Here is a 24,804-nt window from a genome sequence, read left to right on the forward strand (position 1 = left end):
CCATCCAGATGCCTTTTACAGGTTGCAATTGTACCAGCCTCCACTACTTCCTCTGGCAGCTCATTCCACCCACACACCACTCTCTGCATGAAAACATTGCCCCTGACATCTCTTTTATATCTTTTCCCTCTCACCCTAAACCTATGCCCTCTAGTTCTGGACTCCCCCACCCCAAGGAAAAGACCTTGCCTATTTACACTATCGATGCCCTTCATGGTTTTATAAATTCTCTATAAGGTCACAGAGGACCAAGTATAATATTTCTAAATTTGTAAATGTTACAAAGCCAAGCAAAAGTGCTTGGTGGGAGGAAGATATAAAATGTTTTCAGGAGGATTTGGACAGGCCTAATGAGTTGGCAAGATCATGGCAAATGAAATACAGTGTGAAAAAATGCAGAGGTTACCCACTTTGGTAGGAAGAACGCCAATGTGCCGAATTTTCTTAATAAGTGAGAGATATGCGCGTTCTTACCAATAAGCAGCTGAGAGCTAACACGCAGGTGCAGTAAACTATTAGCAAGGCTAATTGAACAACAGCCTTTATCACGAAGATTTGAGTACAGGAGTAGTGAAGTCTTGCTTCAATTGTAGGTGAGCATATTGAGAGTGCACCTGGAGTACTGTATGCAGTTTTGGTCTCTTTACCTCAGGAAACATATAATTGCCATAGAGGGAATGTAACAAAAGTTCACCAGACTTGTTCCTGGGTTGGCAGTACTGTCCTATGAAGTGTGATTGGGAAGCTGGGCCTGTTATCTCTACAGTGTTGAAGAATGAGAGGTGATCTCATTCAAACTTACAAAATATTTACAAGAATAGATACGGTATCCTGTAAAATAAGTGGGAAGTCAGTAGGACAGAACTAAGGAGACATTTCTTCACCCAGAAGGCAATAAATGTTTGTAATTCTCTTCCCAAAAAGTTGTGAAAATTCAGTCTTTGAACATATTTAAAATAACAGTTGATACAGTTTTGATTATCAATGGTGAATATAGTTATAGGGATAGTGTGGATAAAAGGCACTGAAGTGTTTGATCAGCCATAATCATGGGCAGGATGGCCTAATTAGTACGTAACACTACTCTCACTGATTTAATAAACCACTGTTCTAACACAAAAACAACATGCATTGCAGTTTCAACTTTTATTAAATGCAACTTACTGAGCATTTACCAACTCGGCTGTATTTTCTGCCATTTTCATTAACTGTGTAGATGTAAATATAATTATCATGGGAGCCAATTGCTAAGTAATTTCCCTCTAAAAAAAGCACAAAGTAGAATAGATTACTCATAATGAAATTGGAATAAACCTGTGCAGTTAGAAAGTACAATGTCCCACTCAACTAAAACAAAAGGTCACTGGTTGACATTACTAATAGTACAGGAATATCAGTTAAAGATTACTATCACAAAAATCATCCTTCACCAGTTTTGATTACTTTTAATCCTATCATGCAGTCACTATATTTCGATGACTGTCCGTGTCACATTCAGAATTAAGCTTGATATTGTCAATGATATAATGCTGACATAAATATGATTATTTGTCCTGGCGTAGACTTGTGATTGTATCAGCAAAGACTAACATTAAACACTTGTAATGCTAATTGTATTTTTGATTCAAACCAAAAAAGAGTTACATCTAATTAGGCTGCCAGCAAATACACATTTTGCTGAAGTTATTTAAATACTAATTGTCCAATTCTCTCTCTGAACCTTTAACATAAAGCTACCTGTCAGGTTATTCTGCAGTTGGTAGTCAGATCTTCAATATTTACATTAGCATCTCTCACATGCAAACTACAGAGGAAATTATGTAAATAAAAACAATAGACCTCAGAAATACTAAATATGAATTTGCTTAGAAATTGAAATCTGGAACAAAAAATTGATAATAACACAAAGACATTTTTAAACACAAGAGCCAGAAAATTGAAACAGTGCAGCTTTAGTAAGAGCTAACAACCATTTGGAGCCACAAGTCAGAGGATCAAGGTTAGTCTTAGAACCAACAACAACAAAATCGAAAACAAAGAGACTGCCAATCAAGGCATTCTAGACATTTGAATATCTAACATTTGCTGATAATCAGACTCCTTTCTCCTTCCTGAAGAAATTTGGTCAGCCGGGCTGTAAACAGCATATGGTCTCCTGTCAGAATTACTGTTTGCCAGCCATTTCTTACACAGTTACACAGCAGCTACAGGGAAGTTGGTGATATGAATAGTCTGTCATCAATGGTAAACTATCGTGATGTGAGAACACAAAAATACATTGATAGAAAATTTATTCAGGAAACAAAGAACAGTAATGTAAATTCTGAAAATATATAGCTTAGAAAACACCTGAGTGGACAATTCTTGTCAAGATCAGAGACCAAGATCTTGCAGAAAAAAAAAGACAAAAATGATTTAAATGTTTGAAATTCATTTTAGCAAAAACAATCCTAGATTGGCATAATATAAAAATAAGATCAGTAAACCCATCACAGCTTTGTTGAGCTACCCCACCGGTCTTAGATATCTATACTTTCCACTTTTTTTTAAATCAAGGTTTTGTTTTATTTTCCAAATGAAAAGCAATAATTATTGAAAATGAAAAACTTGATCTGTGCTGTGGTGATAAGTTACTTCTAGCACATCAACTAGAACATTTAAAAAATAATCACTACTAAAGCGAAAATAATAATTTCCCAATACGCATCTATAAATCTTAAGCTGTGAGAAGTTACACCAGTCAGTGAAGAGGTTTTGGAATAATTTCTTCTTTGCTAAATATAAGCTTCTAGTGAACTATTTAAAAATGGTGGTTACCTGGTGAATAACGCATGACTGAGAGCTGTTCGTTTCCATCTGTGTGAACGGTCACCAGATCCTTTGACTCTGTATCCAGAACTAACCACCTGGAAAATCAAATGATGATTCCATTGAAGCCTAATTAAGTCTACCAAACAACCTCAAGTGCAGAGTGAATCAGATTGCCTATCAACTTTTGCTGGCATTACTGTACATACGGGTTTGTATGTTTGCAGTTTTGAAGTCCTGCCTCCATTTCCAGTCAATATGATTTCATACTTGTAGGAAAAGGGGATGGAGTGGGAATTGCATAAATATAAAAATTAGTCTACTGGGCATGATTCGGAGATGCCGGTGTTGGAATAGTATAAAGTTAAAAATCACACAACACCAGGTTATAGTCCAACAGGTTGAATTGGAAGCACACTAGCTTTTGGAGCGACGTGGCAGGTATTCATGTGACTCAGCCAATGTTGTCTATCTTATACGTTACAGGCAAGGATGCCCGGAGGCAAGGTACATTGGGGAAACCGAGCAAAGGCTACGACAACAGATGAATGGGCACCGCACAACAGTCAACAGACAGGAGGGTTCCCTCCCAGTTGGGGAACACTTCAGTGGTCCAGGACATTCAGCCTCGGACCTTCGGGTGACCATCCTCCAAGGTGGACTTCGGGACAGGCAGCAGAGGAAAGTGGCCCACAGAGGCTGATAGCTAAGTTCAGTACCCATAGGAAGGGCCTCAACCGGGACCTTGGGTTCATGTCACATTACAGGTGATCACCATTGCACTATACACAGACACACAGATATTCCTACACACACACACTCTGACATACACACAGACACAGGTACACACAGATGCACACACAGACACCCACACACACACACTCCCTTATAGACACACACACTCCCACACATGCACCCCCTCAAGACACTCTGCACTCACTACACACACACACACACACATGCACACATATATTTTGTGTGGTGAATTATTTTGTACTTTGCAGAGTTACATTGCACTTTGCTCAAAAACTGCATACATTCATGTAGAACTCTGAGCTCAAAAACGGCATGGATTTATGTAAAACTCTGTTATCTCACTTTTTAGATTAGAATCAATCTAAACATCAGGTCATAGACAGAGAACACAGGGGGCTAACACCTTCAACACATTGTCTAGCTATCACCATTGTTAACAGCTAACCCGAGAATGCAACTTTAAAAAAAAGGGTTTTGTGATTTACACATGAAAGAAGTGAAACTTTCACTGTATTCTAACAGATGAAAGGCTTAACAGACAATCAATTCTTCAATGTATAATTTCAGTTACATCACACTGCAAATTTTTGCTATAAATTCTGTATTACGATCGAGCCCTCCACAATCACCTGATGAAGGAGCGTCGCTCCGAAAGCTAGTGTGCTTCCAATTAAACCTGTTGGACTATAACCTGGTGTGTGATTTTTAACTTAGTCTACTAGGCCATTTGAAATCAGTGCTGGAGTTTAACAGATTCCATTTATGTTGTTCTAAGGGCCTTAACCCACAGTGTGGGAATCTTGAATTGATAGAAAAGATGTAACATTCTGGAATGGCAGATAAAATCTCTTCCAATATTAAGTTTAAAGTTATTTAGAGAATCAGTTTAGCTCAGTTGGCTGGATTGCTGGTTTATAGAGCAATGTGATGCCAACAATGTGGGTTCAATTCCCATCACTGGTTTGAGGTTACCATGAAGGACTCTCCTTCTCAACCTCTTCCCTTGCCTGAGGTCTGGTGGCCCTCAGGTTAAATCACCACCAGTCACTTCTCTCTAATAAGAGAGCAGCCCCTATTGTCTGGTAAGACTATGGTGACACAACAACAAAAGTTATTTAAAGCCATAGCCTTCTAAAAATGAAACAATTTAAAGCTGTCAACTAAAGGAAGCATAAAACACAATCTTTTGAAGAGCACTGATTGACAGACCAATTGTTATATAAATTGCCATCTATTCATATAGTTTCAATAGAGTTCATTATTGACATTTTCCAAGGACTAGGCTACTTCTGAATGTTTGGGTGAGTTTCACAGGTTCAAAACTAAGTATTTGAAAGATTAGGGTTGAGCTCACATATGATTGACTATTTTAAAGAAGCTATTAAAGGATTACATGCCTTTGATGTAGTTACTGAATAGAATTTTTGCTTGCTTTTATAATGATTTGACTCCTTGAGGGGATTTAAATTTTTTCAACAGCTTTCATGATTGAAATTATTCAGTCTCACATGTTAAAAAAAGACAGCTCTACTAGATTGTTAAAGATTTATTGTTTTCATTCGCACCTTTCTCCTGAGTTCTGTCGATACTGGGTAATATTCAAGGAGCCTGTATGGGAGGTGTCAAATTGTATGGAAGGAGCATGTGGGGTTTGGGAGAATGAGGGTTAAAGGTTACAGGGCCTAACGTTTTACAAAATGGGGTGGATTCTCATGGAACTGAGATGAGCTATCTAACTCATCCATCTTGGTTCTCGCTCACCTCCAAGGCTGCCTCTGAGTGGCCTCCAGAGGCAGAAGAGCCAATGGAATGAGGCTGGTGCTTTCCTGGAACAAACTCTGCATGCAACAGAATTCTTTATACTGAAACAGATCAGCCAACTCAGGAAATCTCCAACTTGAATTATTTGTCTCAGTAGTGAAAATCTAGTCCTTAAAGTTAAGCCACTTTAGGACAGGACGGCGAAAATGGAGTTGTTCTATTTATGAAGAAAATCGTATGCACAATCCACCGTGTTGAACAATCACCACCACAGGAGATTTTATTGTGTAACTGATCACAGTCACAAAACACAGATTTTGTTTGTGTTACTCTTCTTTCAGTTTGGTTGGATCTCAGGTTAGATGATTTATTACTGCGTGCCCAACAATAACAGATACTGATGACAATTAGTTTTTGCTCGGTAATACTGGAGTTTGCAGTTACACTACTAACATCTACCTGACAAAGTGAAAAATTGCCCAGGTATGTCCTGTCCCCAAAAAGCAGGATAAAGCAGTTCGAGAAGATAACTCACCACCACCTCATCCAGGGCAACTAGGGTCAAGCAATAAATGCTGGCCAGACAGTGGCACCCACATCCCACGAATGAATAATGATATTAAAAAAATCATTTCCATTGGTACGATTTAAACAGGTACATGCATTGTTTATCAAATAGTTCCAAATGATTGGTCTGTCCAAATCTACCATATTTCTATTAGCATTTAAAATGACTAATTTGTACTTAAAAACCATTGCAAAGTGGTCTTTATTCATTCAAATATACAACACATTACAGTGCTGGCAGCCACTCCTTGGCTTACCAATAGGTTAGACTTTTGTTGCAGAACTCTCTAGTTCAAGCAAAAAAACCAGAAATTCTTGATTATTTCCTCTTCTAATATAAACGATGATTGAAATCATAGGGCGTAAGTTTTCAGGTCTTCATGTGGCAAGTCGATATAATTTTGCTGAGATGGTAGCAGATAGGAATCCCACCATCTTCCTGAACCTACCCTAACAAAGTTAATAATGACTTAAGGGCAATCATTTTCTTTCTGGGGTGCAATCATTTTGGCTGCAGGTGAGATGAGAAACAGTCAGCTTACATTGGGTTGGGGGTGGGAGGGTAAAGTCCCTCAATATGCCCTCAGTTGGAATAAATCCTATGACGGAGGTGGAGTGGCGGGCGGGGGGGGGTTGCCTTTGCGAACCACCCACCTGACCTCACTTCCCATCCTCCTGACCCCACCTCTCTTTCTGCCACCCAAACATTTGAAATCACCACTGCCACCTGCCACCAAATAACACTCAGTTTTACCATCAGCAATCCTCCATCCTGGTTATCCAAGTATTTTGTCATGTTGCAACAATGTAACCTCCACCACAGAACTGCTCAATTCTTGGCAGACCAGCCTCCGATTGGCCAGCAGCTCTAGGAAGGCAGGGTTTCCTGCTCCAGGATCTTAACCTTTTTTTAGAAGGCCCACCAGCAGCCAATCAGCTACCAGATTGCCAGAAGATCCCCAGTGGGTTTTCTCACCTTAGTAGGCTTCAGGCTCCTTCCTGGAAACTCTCCTACTTCTAAAAATAAGGTCTCGGCTATAATTGTTTTTAACTTTAGAAATTTCATCTGTGCATAACAAATTTTATTTACTTTTATCCGCTCTAAATTTATATTAATAAATACCTTAAACAAAACAGCAGTTGTCATTGTCGAGACTGACTGATGCAGAAGCTTCTTATTCACACTCACCTTCCAGTTTGAGTTCCTATAGCAACAACACATCCTGATGGGTGAAAACCAGCAGACTGAGCTGGGTCCTAGAATTTCGAGAAAACATATTCAGAAGCACAGACTGTTAGTAATAGACTAATTGAACCCCACAGCGCTGAGAGGTTTTAAATCTGATTTGTTTGAACATGTACAGTAATTATGTAGGTGGAATGTTTCCTGCTAAGCACACATTTCCTTACAATAACAGTGTTTTAATAATTAAACGATGCTTCAACCATATCGTAGATTTGCTGTGCAAAAGCCTGCTTCTTCCCACTAGTTAAAGTTATTTAAATACTAGGCAAAACTCATTTGAATGGCTTAAATCAAATTTATCTTTTTGATCTCTGTTTTCAATTCTCCTCCATTATTCCTGTTTTGCTTGTCCTAAACTCTAAGTGCACCTTCCTACATGTTTCTTCCCCTATTATTTTGCTATTAACAGTCATTCTTTGGTGAAACTTTGCCTGAATCTGGAACTTTTTATTTTCCTCCACAAGCTTTTAAAACGTAAAGTTCTAACTAATTCTTCAATAATCTCATAGTTTTGCCATTCGTTTCAAGCTGGGTAATGCTATGCAATAATCCAAGTTTTCCAATTTCCAATAAGAAAATCGATGAAGTAAAGATACCTCTATGATTTTGCTCCATATGGTCTGATGGGCGACAGCATCCCATAGAGTGATATGTTTGTCATGTCCACATGTTAGGAACTGTTCCTTATTTGGATGACTGGCCAAACCCCACAGTTCATCTGTGTGACCCTACATGTATTGTAAAAGAAGTAATGCAAATGAATGCTTTTGAAATCAATCTGGAGAGCTAAAATTTAAAAAAAAAATCCAGAGATCAAATTCAGAATAACACAGGCAATGCCTGGGGAGAGAAGGAGAATATAAACATGATTTGCTGTGACAAGGTTACCTAAAATAATTTCTTTGGTCATTTATCTCTCAGCAAAATAAAATTAGCAATAATAACAATGGATATGAAATATTACTGGCCAGCTTGGTCTTGGTTTGAGAAGTTTGATACATTTATCGTCTAAAAGGATTTCTCTGGTTAACAGGATTGCAAGTGGGTAGCCTGCACAAAGAGGGACTAATTCTCTCCAAGACACTACAGTTGACTGCTCACTAATGTCTTCAAATGTCATTGAATATTTATTACTAAGAAGATTCATTGGTCACTGTGCATGATGAACAATAAAAGCAAATGTCGCCTCCCCAGCTGCAGTGAACCGAAATACTAGAGCAGCAATTGAAATTCACACTGTTGCCCATTATCTTTGCAGTGTTATACCATAGCCAAGAATAATGTCAGAGATGGAAAGCCAACCTGCTCTGGGCCTTACAAAAAAATGGGTATAAATCTCAAGTCTGAATGGTCACTTTGACTGTGGCAGGTTCCACATGAGTGATTTGCAATTGGAATTAATCAGGGGTAGAATTGAGAATGGTTTATGCCCTATGGTTGCAACTGCAGTAATGATTTATGAAGATTCCTTCCAGCAACCCAAGGAAACTGCAGGCATGTTTTGTAATCATCTGCTCCTACCTGGGTGATAGGGTGAAAGTCTCCAGATAAAGTGCCTTGTAGAATGAAATTCCTTGTTGTGCCAATTAACAATACTTCTCCCCTTCCTTTAGTCACTGTCCTCACTGGACCAAACTGCTCAGGAACCTTCATTAAAAAGAAGAAGGGTTAACAGTCAGATTCTATGTAAGTCTGACCAACACAAGAAATGCTATTTACCCTGTTGACAGGATGATTGTAATATCAAAATAACAGTGATACGGAATCACACTTACACACTGGATATACTTGTATTATTGCACTAAACTTTTGGCAGAGTTTAAGACTATTGGCGTCACAGGATAGAGATGTTATCATCTGGTTCCACGGACCTATTCATTTTTGGCATTTCAAAAATGTAACTCTGCAACTGATAATATTTAGATAATCAAAGTGGCATTTCTTCACCATATGAAAGGTATTACTTTATTTTATCTTATAAAACAGACAAGCAAAGCAGCAGTGGAGATGACAAAGCACTTATTACTAGCGAGGACATTTTATTTTCCTGTTTTTCAGGGTCAAACACCATCCCTAAATTGAGTGTACAGAAGTTTCCTCTACTTTATCCAACAATGGATATACTTGATTATTTGATATAGTAAGTTAAAAATCACACAACTCCAGATTATAGTCCAACAGGTTTATTTGAAAGCACTAGCTTTCGGAGCGCTGCACCTGATGAAGGAGCGTCGCTCCGAAAGCTAGTGCTTTCAAGTAAACCTGTTGGACTATAATCTGGTGTTGTGTGATTTTTAACTTTGTACATCCCAGTCCACCACCAGCGTATCAAATTCATTGATATAGTAAGCTGTTGATACAGTGAGGTCAGCAAGTAGCTTGAAATGACCTAAACTTACTTTCCATATGATGATAAGAGGTATTCACTTAATCTGGGCAGGATTTGGAGGCAGGCCTATTCAGTTCTTAGCTTGTTTTTATTTTAGAACATACACATATATAAATAAAGAAGTTTGGCGAGGGTTAAGATGAGAAATAAGTTACTTTTTACATTTAACCTTGAGCAACATTAAAGTGGACATTATTTGAATTAAACCAATGGAAATAATCTTTCTGGAAAGTTTTTAGATCAATGCCAAGAGATGATCAATCAGACACTTAAAAACAAGTTGGATAATGCAGTAGCAGGAGACGCAATGCCCCAAATCAAGGAGATTTAGTCCTCTGAATGTATTTTTGAAAACTAACTGCTTTTTATAGTCATAAATCTGGGTGGAGAGGCCCAGTTTGATTCAAACAAATTACTTCTAATTTTGAAGAGTTTGTTTGCTAACACAAAAAATGTTTACAATATTGCCAAGTGCTAAAAATAATTATACTCCCAAACGTATTTGCTTTTAAAACATAGAGCAAGCTCCAACATACGTTACTGATTAAGCAACAACTACATTTTAAAATTCATTTCCTTGTTTACAAATCCTTCCAAAACCTTGTTCCTCTCTATCTTTGCAATATCCGCCAACCCCACAATCATTCAAAATAGCCATGTTCCTCTAACTTTGGAAACTTGAGCATCCATGATTTTAAACATTCCATCAATGGTGACCATTCCTCCAGCTACCACAGTTCTAAGTTCTGGAACTGCTTCCCTAAATCTCTCCATCCATCCTTCTTTATAGTACTTCTTAAAAAATTTCTCTTCTTTGATCAAGTTTTTAGTCTTTGGTCAGCCCCAATTCTCTCATTTGGCTTGGTGCCAAATCTTGTTCAACAACTCTCTTGGTCAGTGCCTTAGGATATCTTACTATCTTAAAAATACATTGCATAAAATTACATAAATTCACTTTTAACAGATCCCTCTCCATCAATGATTGACCAACAGGGAAAGATGCTGAGGTAATAAACGAATTAGGTTGAGTTCAAAGCTTTTTCTGTCAGATTTATGTTGTGAAGGTAATTTTTAAGGCTTGATATTGATGAAAACGAAATGCAGAGCTTGGCCATCATACAGGAAGTTCCAGGTGGCTTAATGCATACAGTGATTCCAGAATGACCACTATATTGATCTGTGAAACCTTTCAGACTCTTCATCGGTCTGGTTTGTAGCTCACTTGGAACCCTGCCTCCATCTATTAACAGCCTACTTGTGATGAAAGAAAATAATTGGAAAATTGAGTGGTGGGGGGGTGGAGGGGAGAGCCCTGGTTAGTTTGTTTTGGGAAATGTGAATGCTGAAAGATGCACACTAATTTGTCTTACTTTTAATTTTTAACAGTACAATTCTTTCATTGTTCTGAATAGGATGGTGGGTTTTATGTTGGGGCCATCCTGGCAACCTATCTGTCTTTCCTGTGCATAATTTTAAATGAACATCTGCCTTCCTAAGATTCTTTCAAAAAGAAACAACATTAAGTACTTCAGTCCTCTGGAGGGGACCACTTCAAATTTCATAGTGCGATGATTAAAGTAATGAAATTTGTGGTGCTTCTTTTGTTCAAGATAATGAACGTGAAGAATTGACTTAAGCTTTAGAGCTAAAAGGAAAAATAGGCCTAGGAAATTGAACCAATACCATTCTGGCAGTTGAAAAACACAGTGAGTGGAATTTAACAGGTAACTAAACAATGGGGGCTATGACAGCATTTGTGCCAGAATTGAACAAGAAGTCAGGAGAGTCCTATCTCGATATAAGGATCATCTCCCTCCATCTTTTATGTTATCTTTTAAGTGGAATAATGTGTTTCTGGCTGGGTAGGAGCAACTCACCAATTGAGGGGGATTGTTTCTTGTTAAATGCCATGCTGATGGCTCAATCCACATCATTACATTCAGCTTTTCATCTTAATAAACTCACCAAATAAGCCAGAAGTTGAGAATTCTCGATAAGGAAGCCAAAGCTGGTAACTGGTGACTTCAGCTTGTCGCTTTCTCAAAAGGAGCTCCATGTTGGACACCAGTCACCAATATCTCAGCTCCAAGGGCACTGCCCACATGCACACCATATCCACAGCTCTTGGCATCTGACATGTACCAGCCTTTAGGAACCTTTATGGAACATCTCTGATCCACTTAAAAGATGCTTCTACACTTTGGGCTGCACTAACAACTATCATTACAATGTTGCAGCAAAAACTCTGTGTGATCAGAGATACACAGCTCATTGAATTGGACCAGGCTGCATCTCCATGCTCCTCATTTACTGTCAAACTACTCACTCGCTCTGAGCCTATCTGGATGTTCAAAGCATCCCTGCATTGCTTTACCTTTTATATTTTTCCCTTCAGCCAGAGGTATCAGGCTCATATAACTTCCGTCTTGCATTTAGTGTGTATATACACACACACATACACACACCCCTTTTCTTGGTCATCAGCAGACAGCAATCAAGTCAAGGGAGATACCATTCACTCAGTGGCCCTGGGACAGATAGTCAACCACATCTTTCGATACCAGTCCAGGAGTTTAGGCTAGGTCAGTCAGTCATTCAGTGTAGTCAGACTCTGAATGCTCTCCACATCATGGGTGAAGAGCTGAAAGGCAATCTCAGAGCAGGCTGGCATGGTCTGGACTTGTGGCCTCCACTGCTGGTCCTGGGGGCAAGAGGAAGTCCCACACGTGCAACACCCCATCCAGATCTCCACCTGCAAAGTGGACCACTGATTTCCCCTGTTCTCAAGTCTAGGGCAAATCTTCGAAACCAGAGCAGGGCAGCTCTGGACCGACAGTGCTTGTCTTGGTGCTCAATAGCCCTTTAAAGGTGGTATAGGTAAATAGGTTACCGGTGAGTTCTGGGATAACCACTTAGTGCCAAGCTGTTTTTGGGAACAGCACATGTTAAGATGGGGCCAGAGTCAGACATGAAGGAGTATGGGCAGAGTAGGTCCTGAGTTTGGTAAGACCAGGCGATAAATCTCACTAGGCCTTGCAGCAGAAATTCTTCCAAGAAATTCACTGCAACTCAGACCTAGCCAGTAAAATGCAAGATTCAGTCCAATGATTGAATTTGCTGATTAAATATAGTGTACTGGGACCTCCAGCAGCAGGTGGCAATGGTGATGGAGGGTACTGTGGAAGAAAACTGAGCAGTTCACTGAGACCTCCACCAGTGGTGACAGTGAAGGAGGACAACTGGCGTACTCAGATGGACTCCCACTGGAATAAAAAAAACTGTCTTTGATGGAAGGAGGATCAAATTGACAAGGGATTCCTCAGCCGAATGTAACTCACAGGCTTTGTTCCAGGTGTATAGTTTAAATAGTTCCATTTATGTACTTAAACTCCCTTCATGTGTGAAATGACCAGATGGCAGTAGAATTTGGAATCTCTGATTCATGATCTTTGAGCTTTCCATGTGTTCAAATCTCATATTAAACTTCTGTCTTTGTTGACAGGATTCCATAGCACATCCGTCCAATCACTGGGGAGGAGGTTGAAAGGCATCTGGCCAAGACGGAGCAGATGGTGGAAGAGTTGAAGCTGGTAATGTCCTTGAGGGAGGCCAAAGCTGCTTCAGGATCACTGGAGGCATGGGCATTGGCAGAGGGAATCCGTGTGGTTTACTGGGCAGTCGATGCAAAACCTCATAAGGTGCTTCCCCTCTAACTAGGATTCCTCTCATGAGGAAGCATTGCAAGTTCTCAAATGTGCAAAGTGTTTCTGTCATCTTGATTTGGTCCACAGTTATAAAACCGCCTCCCCATTACAGAACAAAACACTAAGGAGAAGCATTCTGAATAGGCACCAGGAACTTTAGAAATACACCAGAATGCCATTTGGACCCTGTAATGCCTTGCCACCTCCATGTGTATGATAAGTACTACTTTTGGTGACTTTAATTTCCAGTCCCTCCTTATCCACCTGGACAATATACTTACCTTTGGCTTGACATTCCAAGAGATCCTTGCAAAGGCTAAACACTGCCTTAGCTCACTTGTCACAGTTCAACTTGAAAATTAAAGCAGAGAAGTACCAATTCTTCTGGAAAGAAGTAAAGTTCCTGGGGCACTTTGTTACGGAGGAATGCAATACTCCGGGCAATGAAAAATATCCATGTGGTAGAGGACTGGCCTTTGCCTAAGACGAGGAGGAACCTCCTTGGGTTCCCCAAGGGCTCATTGGTCTGGTGGGATGCTCAAGGAAGTTTGTGCAACGCTATGCACAGCTGGCTGCCCCTTTCCACAATTTGCTGAAGAAATCAGAGAATGCTAAAGGAAAGATTGGAAAAGGAAGTGTGGTACTTTAAGTAACATCTGAGGGAGTTGGATCCCAACATGTGATGACTGTTTCTGCACAGTCAAACAGAAACTTGTCTTATCATGTGCTCCTTGACTGCCCAGTTCTCCATCTCCCTTCCAGACTGGAAATCAACACCCTTTCCTTGATTTAAGAGTCATAGCTTCAAGGGCAGCAAAGAGAGGTAATCACTTCCACCAGTCAGAATCTCAAGCTGAATGAGAGGAATACAGAGAATTATTCCAAAATGAAACTTGACCTTTGAAGTGGACTACTTCCCAGCGGTTCAGAGACATTTCGGTTGATTAGAGTTCACAGAATCACAGGATTGTTTCAGTGCAGAAGGAAGCCATTTTACCAATCCTACCTGTACCGGTTTTATACATGAGTGCCAATCTCCTGCCTTTTGCCCCTAACTGTGCACACTGTTTCTATCCGAATAATCAACAAATGCCCACCTGCATTCCTCAATTGAACCTGCCTCCACCTCATCTCCAGCCAGTGCATTTCAGGCTCTAACTACCACACCAGCCTTGCTTTTGTTTGCACATGACTTGAAATTTATGTCCTTTCATTCTTGTTCCTTTCAGGACCTTCTCCTCACCCACTCTTTCCAGTGTGCTCAGGATTTTGAAAACCTCTATCAAATCTACCCTCGGCCTTCTCTTCGAGGCGAACAGTTCCAACCTCTTCAATCTATCCTTATAACTGAAGTATTGAGTTTGAAATCTTTCCAACAACAACCGACTTAGCTACTACCAAACAATGGTCAAGCTGGGAGAAACACATATCCTGTGGGCTACTGAACTGGCACAGTTTTGATTCCAGGTCTAGGACAGATCAGGCAAATTCTAAAGCCCTTTGTCAAAAAAACAGCCCACTGAAGGGAATCTGCCTGACTGGAGCTGATGCTATGCCCATTTCCATACCTCAAGTCAAAAGCAGAATTCTGACCCCAATTCCCTACGACATTCAGACTAAGATCCAGTGGAATGTTATTTATGAGCAAGGTACAGATCCAGACAGGTAGGCCAGGTCTGGTTTTACCGTTGGCTTCTATCTCAAAGGAAGACCTCAGACAATTTCAGCTGACTGGAACAGCATCAGAAAACTGCACCACAACTGGAAGGTCAAACATCCATCAAGCTGATAAAAGAGTCCAAGCCAGTGTGGAAACTGCCAAGGTGCTGGGAGAGGATCAGAGAGGTGGATGAAATCCTCCATTGGCTGGTTCATGACAAAGGGGAGGGGAGAGTGACGTAAGTCATTCTTTCTGCCAGCCTCAAGTGTCAAATGCTGGTTGCAGCTCATGACCAAGCAGGACACTAAGTGACGGAAAAGATCAGTGCCCTGCCCAGAGGGTGTTGTTTCTGGCTTGAGATGGCTGCTGCTATTGATGACTACTGCGGATACTGGCAGAGTTATACTTTGGCCAAAGCAAGGAAGTGAGCTCACCCCAGCATGGGATCCCTACTCACCAACAAACTTCTAGATGTTCCAGTGCTTGAGCCCAATAGTAATGGGTCTGGAGCACATTCTGGAACTAGTTTATGATTATAATAACACCCCACACTCATTCACAGGCTGTTCTCCACTCTATCTCTTCTCTGGATGAGAGCCAGTTGTTCCTGTAAACCACCTCTTTGCCACACCTTCCGAAGGTGACAGCTGGGTTAGTGAATGGAGAACTGATCATCACTCAAGGCTAGGCCAGGTTCATGATGGCATCCAAGAGGACTGAGAGAAACACAGGGACAAAAACTGACCTTCCAATCAATGCAGGATATTGCTCTAAAATTGGAATATCAGAGGTGGGAATATGATACGGTGTGCCTGGCACCCTGGGCCTACAGGCTCATCAAGTGTCAGTCTCAGAAAACAGTTCACTGAGGAAAGCTGACTGAGGGCAGAGTCTGGAGGATGATATAGAGTCAAGCAGCTCACTCAACAGTGTTGTGGAACGTGAAGTGTCAGTGTGTGGTTGACTCAGGTAAAGTGGGATCATACAGCAATGCAAAATCATAGAGTGATCTGTGGTGCTGTGATTCAGGGGTTACATCCAATGTGAGGAACTCACTTCAGCCCTGGAAAATGGTTCAGAAGTGACCTGCTGGAAGGCAGAAACAAAGTGACAAAGTCATAGAATAACTCCTGGTGCCTTGACTAACCAAGACCATGATGGGGTGATCCATTCCAGAATCTCAATCCCTTGAAAGGTGTCAGTACAGCTAAGAGGCTAAGGTCTGTCAAGCAAATGTTGGCTATATCCTAATCCCTACCATTTGCCCAGATCAGTAGTGCAAGAAGAGAATGCTGCTAATGATTCTAGATTCCTTACAGTGTGGATACAGACCCTTCGGCCCAACCAGTCCACACCGACCCTCCGATGAGTAACCCACCCAGACCCACTTCCCTCTGACTAATGCACCTAACACTATGGGACAATTTAGCATGGCCAATTCACCTGCCCTGCACACCTTTGGATTGTGGGAGGAAACCAGAGCACCAGGAGAAAACCCACGCAGACACGGGGAGAGTGTGCAAACTCCACACAGACAGTCACCCAAGGCTGAAAACGAACCTGGGACCCTGGTGCTGTGAGGCAGCAGTGTTAACCACTGAGCCATGATGCAGACAAAGAATAGTTCAGCTCAGTGTAACCCACAGGCTTTGTTCCATGTACATACTTGAACTAGCTTCTTGTTAATCCTTAATTTCCCTTTCTGTTTGCAATGCCTGATGCCAGTGGAATGGAGGACCTCTGCTTCATGGTGTATTGGCCTTCCTTGCTTTGAAATTTCATACTACAATAGTAATCATCATCCATTAATTCGTCAGAAACAAACCAGTAAGGAAAATTTCAGATTTGGAAAACCATAATTCTAAAGTCAGCTATGTCACCTAAGTGTGCTGCACTTGCCAGAAGTCATGTTACATAAATATCCTTCAAGTGCTATATCCCAGTTCTTCATCATTATGAAGATTAGCACATTATTTCTAGGACAATCTAAATAAGACATCTGAAGATCTAGCCAGTTAAACCAACTATCGCATGTTGCCAGGAAGGTGAATTCAGTGGCTTATTAGTCAAGTTAGGAATACGCAATAACAGAGCCAGAGTTGTTATGTTGCTATCCAGGAGTTGGGAAATGATTCTATTACTGGATTACAGGTCTCACCTCAGTTTCTTGGATTTTCTGGTAATTACGGTCCCAGGAGATCAACTTCCGATCTTTTCCACCACCTGATACGAGAGTGCCATCACGCAGCATGCAAAGTGCAAATATACCCCCTTCATGGGCCCCCTGAATAGCATAGCTAATGCGGTTGGTACCTAAGATAAGATGTCACAATAATACAATACAACCATATAGAATAGAAACAAAATGGACAAAGAATTGAATAGATTAGTTTTCCATCAAATTCTTTAAAAAATTGTAACATTTGCTTCAATGGTCACAAAGCCACTTAGGAAAAGATCACGCTATTAGCAGCAGTATTTATGGACAAATTACATGAAGAGGATGAAGTTAAACTTTTAGCGCTTAGCAAATTTTGCTATGAACATTGTGAGTTCCTTTGTTTGATAAATTTCATTGATCCTATTCACAGCACTGGATTCAAAAGGTATATCAGGACAGCCTGAGACATAAACAGAGGAGAAAGCTTACTCCTAAAGCTCACTCCTAATGGATTGCTTTGTCACATGTTTAAGTTTATTTTTCATGTTTTATTCTGCTTTAATTTTATTTTTACTCCCCTATTTCACTATGTCCGAAGAACCACTTCCCACAAGGCAAACCTTCTGGTTTCAGGATTAAGCAGAAACCACTTAAACCAAATGTCTAAGAAGTACTCGGCTGCTTCCTTCATAGTGAGATCACTTGCCTAATTCCATGTTCAAAATTATCCTTTCCAATTTTTGCTACAGCATTTGAAATGTCAATAAATATGAGGCTAAAGTTTCATCTATAGCAGAACATCATTAATTGCCAGCCTGAATTTTCAATACCTCTCCAGAAACAGAGATGCAGATTTTTGCAGAGTTGCAATGACTTGGTAGCCATTTAAAAATAGTCTGGGATTCCTGTTCTATTCCTAGCACCAACAATTTTTGCTCACACAGGATAAGTATGTATGCTGTGAGATTCCTGTACCACTGACCTTGGCAGGCGCCATGGTGCGGGTAGGCATTACCTGGCCCCTTGCAATTCTTGTTGGCATTATCCTGTAGACTTGACTGGAAGTCTAGACTGAAAGTCCAAAGTCAGAACAGAACTATTGACTTGATTTCATGGTTATTAGAACATTGTTTTCTCTATGAGCTCTCCTGTTAGTGTCATAATGCTTATTTGCACAAAATCTAAATGCATGAAATACTTGAAGCATTTATTTATTGATACTTTAATGGTTTGTTTGGCACATTAGCAGGGTTGTAGGGACACCAGTGTCTTATCCAAAAAAATTCAGAGTTGGGGCTTTTTTAAGCAGTTCCAAAAATATCATTGCTACTACAGAGGTACCTCGATTTTCCAGTATTCGATTATCTGAATATCAGATTATTCGGCAAGATCGCAAGGTCTTGATGCTTGGCTAAACTACGTTATCCGGCATTCAATTATCTGGAATTTGATTAACTTCTTCAGATAATCGAGGCTCCTCTGTACAGGGTTCATTGGTTTGGAAAGTATGCAGGTGCCACCAGGGATCAGTGCAGGACATGAGTCGGTATTGAGTTGATGTGGGTGTAAAATAAGGCCTGGGGATTGGATGAGATAGCATGAACAGCCCTTAAGTTGATATGAGTTGACATGGAGATGGCATAGGAAGTGGGTGGATGGGGTTGAGGACAAGAGGCCCTAGAAAGTCACTGCATAACTGTGGCAGTCCAAGAATGCCAAAGAATGCCTTTTAAGCAGTCCACTTTGGTATTCTGCTAACCCTGTGGACACCTCAACTCTACTTTCAGGGGAAGCATGTCCACCTCTATTCCAATCAAGTGGCTCTGTTGATTTAACAAATTTCCAGATCTACCCAACTCAACAATGAAAAGCTGAACCATAATATTTTATAGCATCAAATGAAACACCTAGTTTGATCTCTCATGGATGTGGGTGTCACAACATTTGTTGTCTATTCCTGATTTGCCTTGAATTAAGTGATTGGATAGAATAGTGGAGAAGATGCTTAAGCGTCACTTGTATGGCTGAGGGTATTCAGCCACACGGAGGCCAAACTAGGTGAAGACAGCTGACTTCCTTCCCTAAAGGAAGCAAGCTAATAGTCAGATAAAACTAACTGCTTTTTGTGCAGGTACAATAAACATGACCTACTTGCTCTTGCAAGTAACTTTTAAAATGTGACTTCTATATGTAAACAGATCAGAAATATAGTCAAACTAGATCATACAGTTTCAGTGAACCCTCATCGGCAATTCAACAATTGAACACTGAGTTCTGCAATGAAATTTGAGGGGTTAATCATGAGCCCACAGCTTTGTCAGATGTAGAGGTTGAACACTTACATATAGTTTTCAACAATCTTAAAGATTATCTGTTGCCTAAGCTTCAGGAACATATCTGACTTTCAATAATACACTGCTTGCACTTCCAGGTACATAGATCACAGAAACATGTATAAGGACAGGACCCCAAGCACTTGTTTACCTTTGTCAGTTGGTTCAGGTTTATTCAAGTTTTATGTCTCTAAGAATCATTTATACTGGAGCCTAATGAACCACTTGAGGAGAATAAGTTGTCATTCTCAACAATTTGTATAGATTCATGTTTCTCATAATAACAGATTCTGACTTGTGAATATGATTTATTCTTCATCACTTGCAATGAATAACCTTTCTAATGCCCACCAAATTCAAGTAGGATAAACCAGTGAGTTAGTAGCATACAACAATTGGGTTGCCTGGACTCCATTGGGTGGATTAACAAAACTCTGGGAGAACATGTGGATGCTTTGTTTTAATGGGATACAAGATAATAGTGTACATTTATTCTTCCTTTCCTGTGGCTGCTGCTTCTTTAGTTGACTACAGTTCCATGGCTGCCATGGGGTTGCATGGTGGCTCAGTGGTTAGCCCTGCTACCTCACAGTGCTAGAGATCCGGGTTCAGTTCCAGCCTTCGGTGACTGTCTGAGTGGAGTTTGCACATTCTTCCCGTGTCTGCGTGGGTTTCCTGTGGACAGTCTGATATCTTCACAAAATCCGGAGGTGTGCTGGTTAGGTGGACTGGCCATGCCAAATTATCCATAGTGTTCAGTGTTGTGCAGGCGAGGTGGGTTAGCCATGGTAACCGTGGGTACGGGGATAGGGTGGGGTGGGATGCTCTCTCGAGGGTTAGCGCAGACTTGATGGGCTGAATGGCCTTTATTTGCACTATAAGGATTCTTTGGACATTTCTGTAGGCGCATCAGACATACAACCCTAGGTGACTGAGATGACCAGTCAAGCAGCAGATTTCACAAAAGGCTTTGATCCTGCCCTCACTCAGTGTCAACTCATTTAAGAATCTAAATACTGGTTTGGGTAGCAAATGATCCTTTCCTAGCCAGTGGTAATGGGACTACTTGTAATATCCCAATCGGTTAATTCAGCATACACCATAAGTTATGGACTTTTGGGTCGGCATAGCTTAGGGGCTGTTGTGGTGCAGTGGTACTGTCCTTACCTCTGAGCCAGTTGACCTAGGTTCAAGTCCTACCTGCTGCAGAGATATGTTGTTACATCTTTGTACAGTTTGATTAGAAAATATCTGCAAAGCTCAGCATACGTATTTGCCAGCGTCAAAATAGGATCTTGTGGCTTAGTGGTAATGTCTCTACCTCTGAGCCAGGAGGCTAAGGTTCAAATCCAACCTGCTTCAAAGGAGCGTAATAACTTCTCTGAACAATACAACCTCAATTATCTGAGTGAGACGGGCAGGGTATATTTTGTTTGGATAACTAATCATTTGGGTAACTGATCTGATCATAAACAATGGTAATTTATGAGTATCAGTTATCCAAACATGCTTCAGTTATCCAGCAATACATGCCATAATGCATTTAAACTGATAATTAATCTATTACAAACAAGCAGTAATTTGGGTGCCGGTTATCGAACAATGCACATCATAATGCCATTTAAGTGATAACTGAATGCTGGGTCGCCTAATGCCATTTTTGCGATACCTTGCGATCTTGTTTGGATAATCCGAAATTTGGATAATTGATGTTCGGACAATCGAGGTTGTACTGTGTATGTTTGCTTACTTAAAAAAGGGTGCAGTGGTTGTATATCTATCTTTAGGCCAGAGGACCTGGATTCAAATCCTACCTTCTATCGAAATGTGTCATAGCAGATGAACTTTAAAAGAACTCACCAGCTTTGAGGCAAGCAAAAAATTTGTATTTAATTCAAAATATGTTTTGGGTGTAGTTTAACAATTAAGACCTTTGTTACATTTTTCTCTTTCACAGAAATCAAACTCATCCAAATGGGGAAGATCAGAGATCCACTGAGGCTAGTCTTAAAAAGAATGGAACAATAAAGAATGGTATAGTCTTCACTGACATGTTGCCTTACCATTCTTTCTTCATCATTTCTATTCTCAGCCCCATTATTGCTATAAATTATGAAATACAATCATAGGAGCATCTGTTAAAGAAAGGCCATTGTCCAACGTCTGACTTGTTTATGCATTAAGTGGTGATCTTTTTATTCGTGAATATCTTCTTTAATGCAACTTTGCATTTAATGGCTAAAATTAAAATCAGATTTCACCATAATTTAAAAGAAAAGGAACAACAGAACTAGAATATGACTCAAAGTAAAATTCGCCTCAAAACTCACCTTTTCCCCAGACTAGAATATTTCCACTCGAATCCCCAGTTATTGTATCACCATTCTCAGCAAAGGTCGCACACAGCACAAACTTTGGTTTCTCATGTTTCTATGGTGAAACAAATACATTTAAATAGTACCCAGAATTACTTTTTTTTCCAACAATATAAAATATTTTAAAGCAATTTCAAACAAATATTTGTTGTTACTAATACACACACACACACACACACACTCACACACAGACACACACACACACACTCACACAATCCAGGACCTTCCCAATGTTCTTTAAATCGTGAAAATATAAAATGAAAATCTGATGCTCAGAACTGTTTTGAAGACGTTTGTAGGTACGGTTGACATTATTTCATGGTCAATCAATTTCAAGGAAACTTCGAAGCCAATTTACTTTTATAATGTCGTTTTCTGGTTTGTCCACTCTCCATTGGCACTAAACAGCTTATTATAGTGCCTTCAACTTGACTGTTACTACGTTGCTATCAAGTATTTCTGTTGAATGTCAGGAATTAGATGAGTTATGACTATGGCCGGGAGTTCATTTCTTAACCTGGGAAACAATGTGTTGCTATTATGACTCATTCACTTAAAAAACAAACTTGGATTAGAACACAGTGTTGAAAGGTAATGGGCAAATCTCCCAAAAACAGTAACATTGAAATCCCATTTAGTTCTAATTAATCTGTATAATATAGTTGATTTTCATCACTATTGATTGATTCTAGTCAAACCAGTACTGCGTACTCATATTGCCTAGACAAATAAAGTACCTAAAGATTCAACACTCTTGTTCAAGATTACTGACATACATACCCTGTCGGTTATAGTAGCAAATTCCAGTGTTAGGCCTCACTTTTATTGATGTAACCTGGTTTCTGGATTATTCTCATTCCCTTTAGTTTTGGTTCCAGTTGAATTATGCTGATTAAAATTCAATCTATGTTTTGTCATTCATTTTTGTCTAATAAGTACAGTTGCATTATCTAAGAAAGTATATAATCATGTAACTAAGGGACTCTTGCGGTGCACTGGTATTATCCCTTTCTGTGAGACAGGAGTCCTGCGTCCAACTCCCATCCACTCCATATGTGTGTATTAACATCACTGTACAGTTTGATTAGAAAATATCTACAATCATACAACTGATTGAATAGTGCTACAAAGTTATATTTTTGGAGTGATGTATCAGTTAAGCATTTATTTAATTGATAAACTCACATGCTTCTAATTTTTATATAATATAAACTTACCTCAAACAATCCTTGTTTCTTTGTGAAAGATCCTCCTTCGAGCATCCAAAAGTAAATGTGTGATTTTCCACAGGTAACAATAACATTGGTCTCTGTTGGATGGAAATCTGCTGCAAAGACTGGCTCATTTGAACACTGGCAAGGATATAAGTGAATACTCGTTGATATACTGTTCCTAAGCAACCAACAATTATACACAACACAGAGTTAACTTCAGGGGCACTATTTCTGGATTTATACTTACTTCAACTGACTCTGTACATTTGATTTATTAGATCCTCCTTTTATAATTGGTGGAATACGATCATTATTTTTAGGAGAGTATAAGCTGGTCTCAAGCAGTTGCTATTACCACTGAGCCAATCCAAAAGAAATTGCTAAAGAGTAATAATGGCCAAACTTCACATTCCTGCCCCTCAACTACAAACTGAAAAACTCAATAATAGAAATTCATCTATAACTTGCAACTATATTCTGTCACTGAAAGCAAACTCAATGCAGTTCAGTTAATGAAAGATAGCCTTAAAATTATATTATTAGGAATAACATCTATGTACAGATGGGAAACTGGGAAACTAAGCTTTAAAAAAATATTGTGTAGCTTCTAGATTAGGGAAGGTAACTCATACTTTCAGTGTAAAATGATTCAATATTCCCCAAAGTTATGTGAAATATCCTCGTAGAGTTTTCTGAACAAGACCGAAAGTGACTGCAATATGCTCTACAAGAAAACGTATGTGAAAATTAATGCAAGTCAACAGGAATATTCTGCAAACGTCTGCCTACTTCACATCTCTTTTTAATTAAGTGCCTGACTTTTAGGGACTGTGTGGAAGCTTGACAAAATGGCAAGTTATTGAATCATAGCGATGTGATGCACATACTGATAAATTACAAAATACAATTCCTGCATTTATTTATTTTTTTGGATATGCAGTGTCTAGTTTAATTATAGGTTGCCTCTGTTTTCCAGTGCAGCCTATAAATTCCCTCATACACAGTCCCTTCCACTCCCCAGGAAATAATAATACAAAATCAGAGGGAATAGATTACAATATAAATAACTGATAATGATTATTATCATCCTGTCCAAACAGCTAATTAAACGCAATAATTAAATATAATATTTGCAATAATACAGCCATAAAAAAAACTTAGAAAGGAAATACCTTAATATCACCAAGTCTCTCAACTTTCTGCCAATCCCATACTGAAAGGACATGGTCATTAGAATCATCCACTGCGCACAAGGTACAGCCTCCATTCTTAAAATGAAATAGAATGAAAGTATACACATAACAAAATTTTCTACAGTGTTTATCAGAAATAGTTCTATTTAGTGAATATTTCCTGACACTTACTGACTTTGAGAAGGCAATACAGGTGACTGACCGATCAAAGAACCCTGTTCCAATCGTGTGCAGTGTATTCAGACTAACAGAGTCCCAGATTCGAACATGTGGGGCAGCTTGCTGTGCAAATAAAGTAGAGACATGTTCATTTCACATCAGTATCAACAGCAATACAAGCATAGGAGTTCTTCATTCTACTGTTGTAGTTTAAGCTATCTGTTTAAAGCTTCATTAAAACAAGTGGTGATACTTTCAAATAGACCAATGCAGAGACCATTATTGAAACACCAATCAAAGTAAATGAGGTGCATTCTGTCCCTGCATGTCCTACTTCACTTTGCATTAACTGTCACTCAGATGAATAAAAATTACCACATACATTTCCATCCTTGGTTATCCCTGCTACCTGACCAGTTGCTATGGTGATCCTGTCAGGGTGAACTGCAAGGCTATGAAAGGAAGAAAACATCTGTTA

The 24,804-nt window shown here is 39.6% G+C and overlaps 1 protein-coding gene across 10 annotated transcripts in view; it reads right to left on the bottom strand.

Moving 5' to 3' along the window:
• The window catches only part of LOC122553527 (echinoderm microtubule-associated protein-like 1), a 291,564-nt gene that overhangs the window by 20,418 nt on the left and 246,342 nt on the right, over positions 1–24,804 (bottom strand). For all 10 annotated transcript variants that reach the window (XM_043697435.2, XM_043697438.2, XM_087989779.1 and 7 more), the window contains 11 exons: positions 24,709–24,778; positions 24,339–24,449; positions 24,147–24,242; positions 22,978–23,112; positions 21,716–21,815; positions 17,050–17,204; positions 8,660–8,785; positions 7,735–7,866; positions 7,082–7,149; positions 2,818–2,906; positions 1,165–1,262 (listed from right to left, as the gene is read on the bottom strand). In XM_043697435.2, coding sequence (XP_043553370.1) covers positions 1,165–1,262; positions 2,818–2,906; positions 7,082–7,149; positions 7,735–7,866; positions 8,660–8,785; positions 17,050–17,204; positions 21,716–21,815; positions 22,978–23,112; positions 24,147–24,242; positions 24,339–24,449; positions 24,709–24,778 — 1,180 coding nt within the window. The remainder of the gene's footprint in view (positions 1–1,164; positions 1,263–2,817; positions 2,907–7,081; positions 7,150–7,734; positions 7,867–8,659; positions 8,786–17,049; positions 17,205–21,715; positions 21,816–22,977; positions 23,113–24,146; positions 24,243–24,338; positions 24,450–24,708; positions 24,779–24,804) is intronic.

Source organism: Chiloscyllium plagiosum, unplaced genomic scaffold, assembly GCF_037043375.1.
Source record: "Chiloscyllium plagiosum isolate Xiang-an unplaced genomic scaffold, Cpla_swu_hap1 HiC_scaffold_8, whole genome shotgun sequence".
Classification (NCBI taxonomy): Eukaryota; Metazoa; Chordata; class Chondrichthyes; order Orectolobiformes; family Hemiscylliidae; genus Chiloscyllium; species Chiloscyllium plagiosum.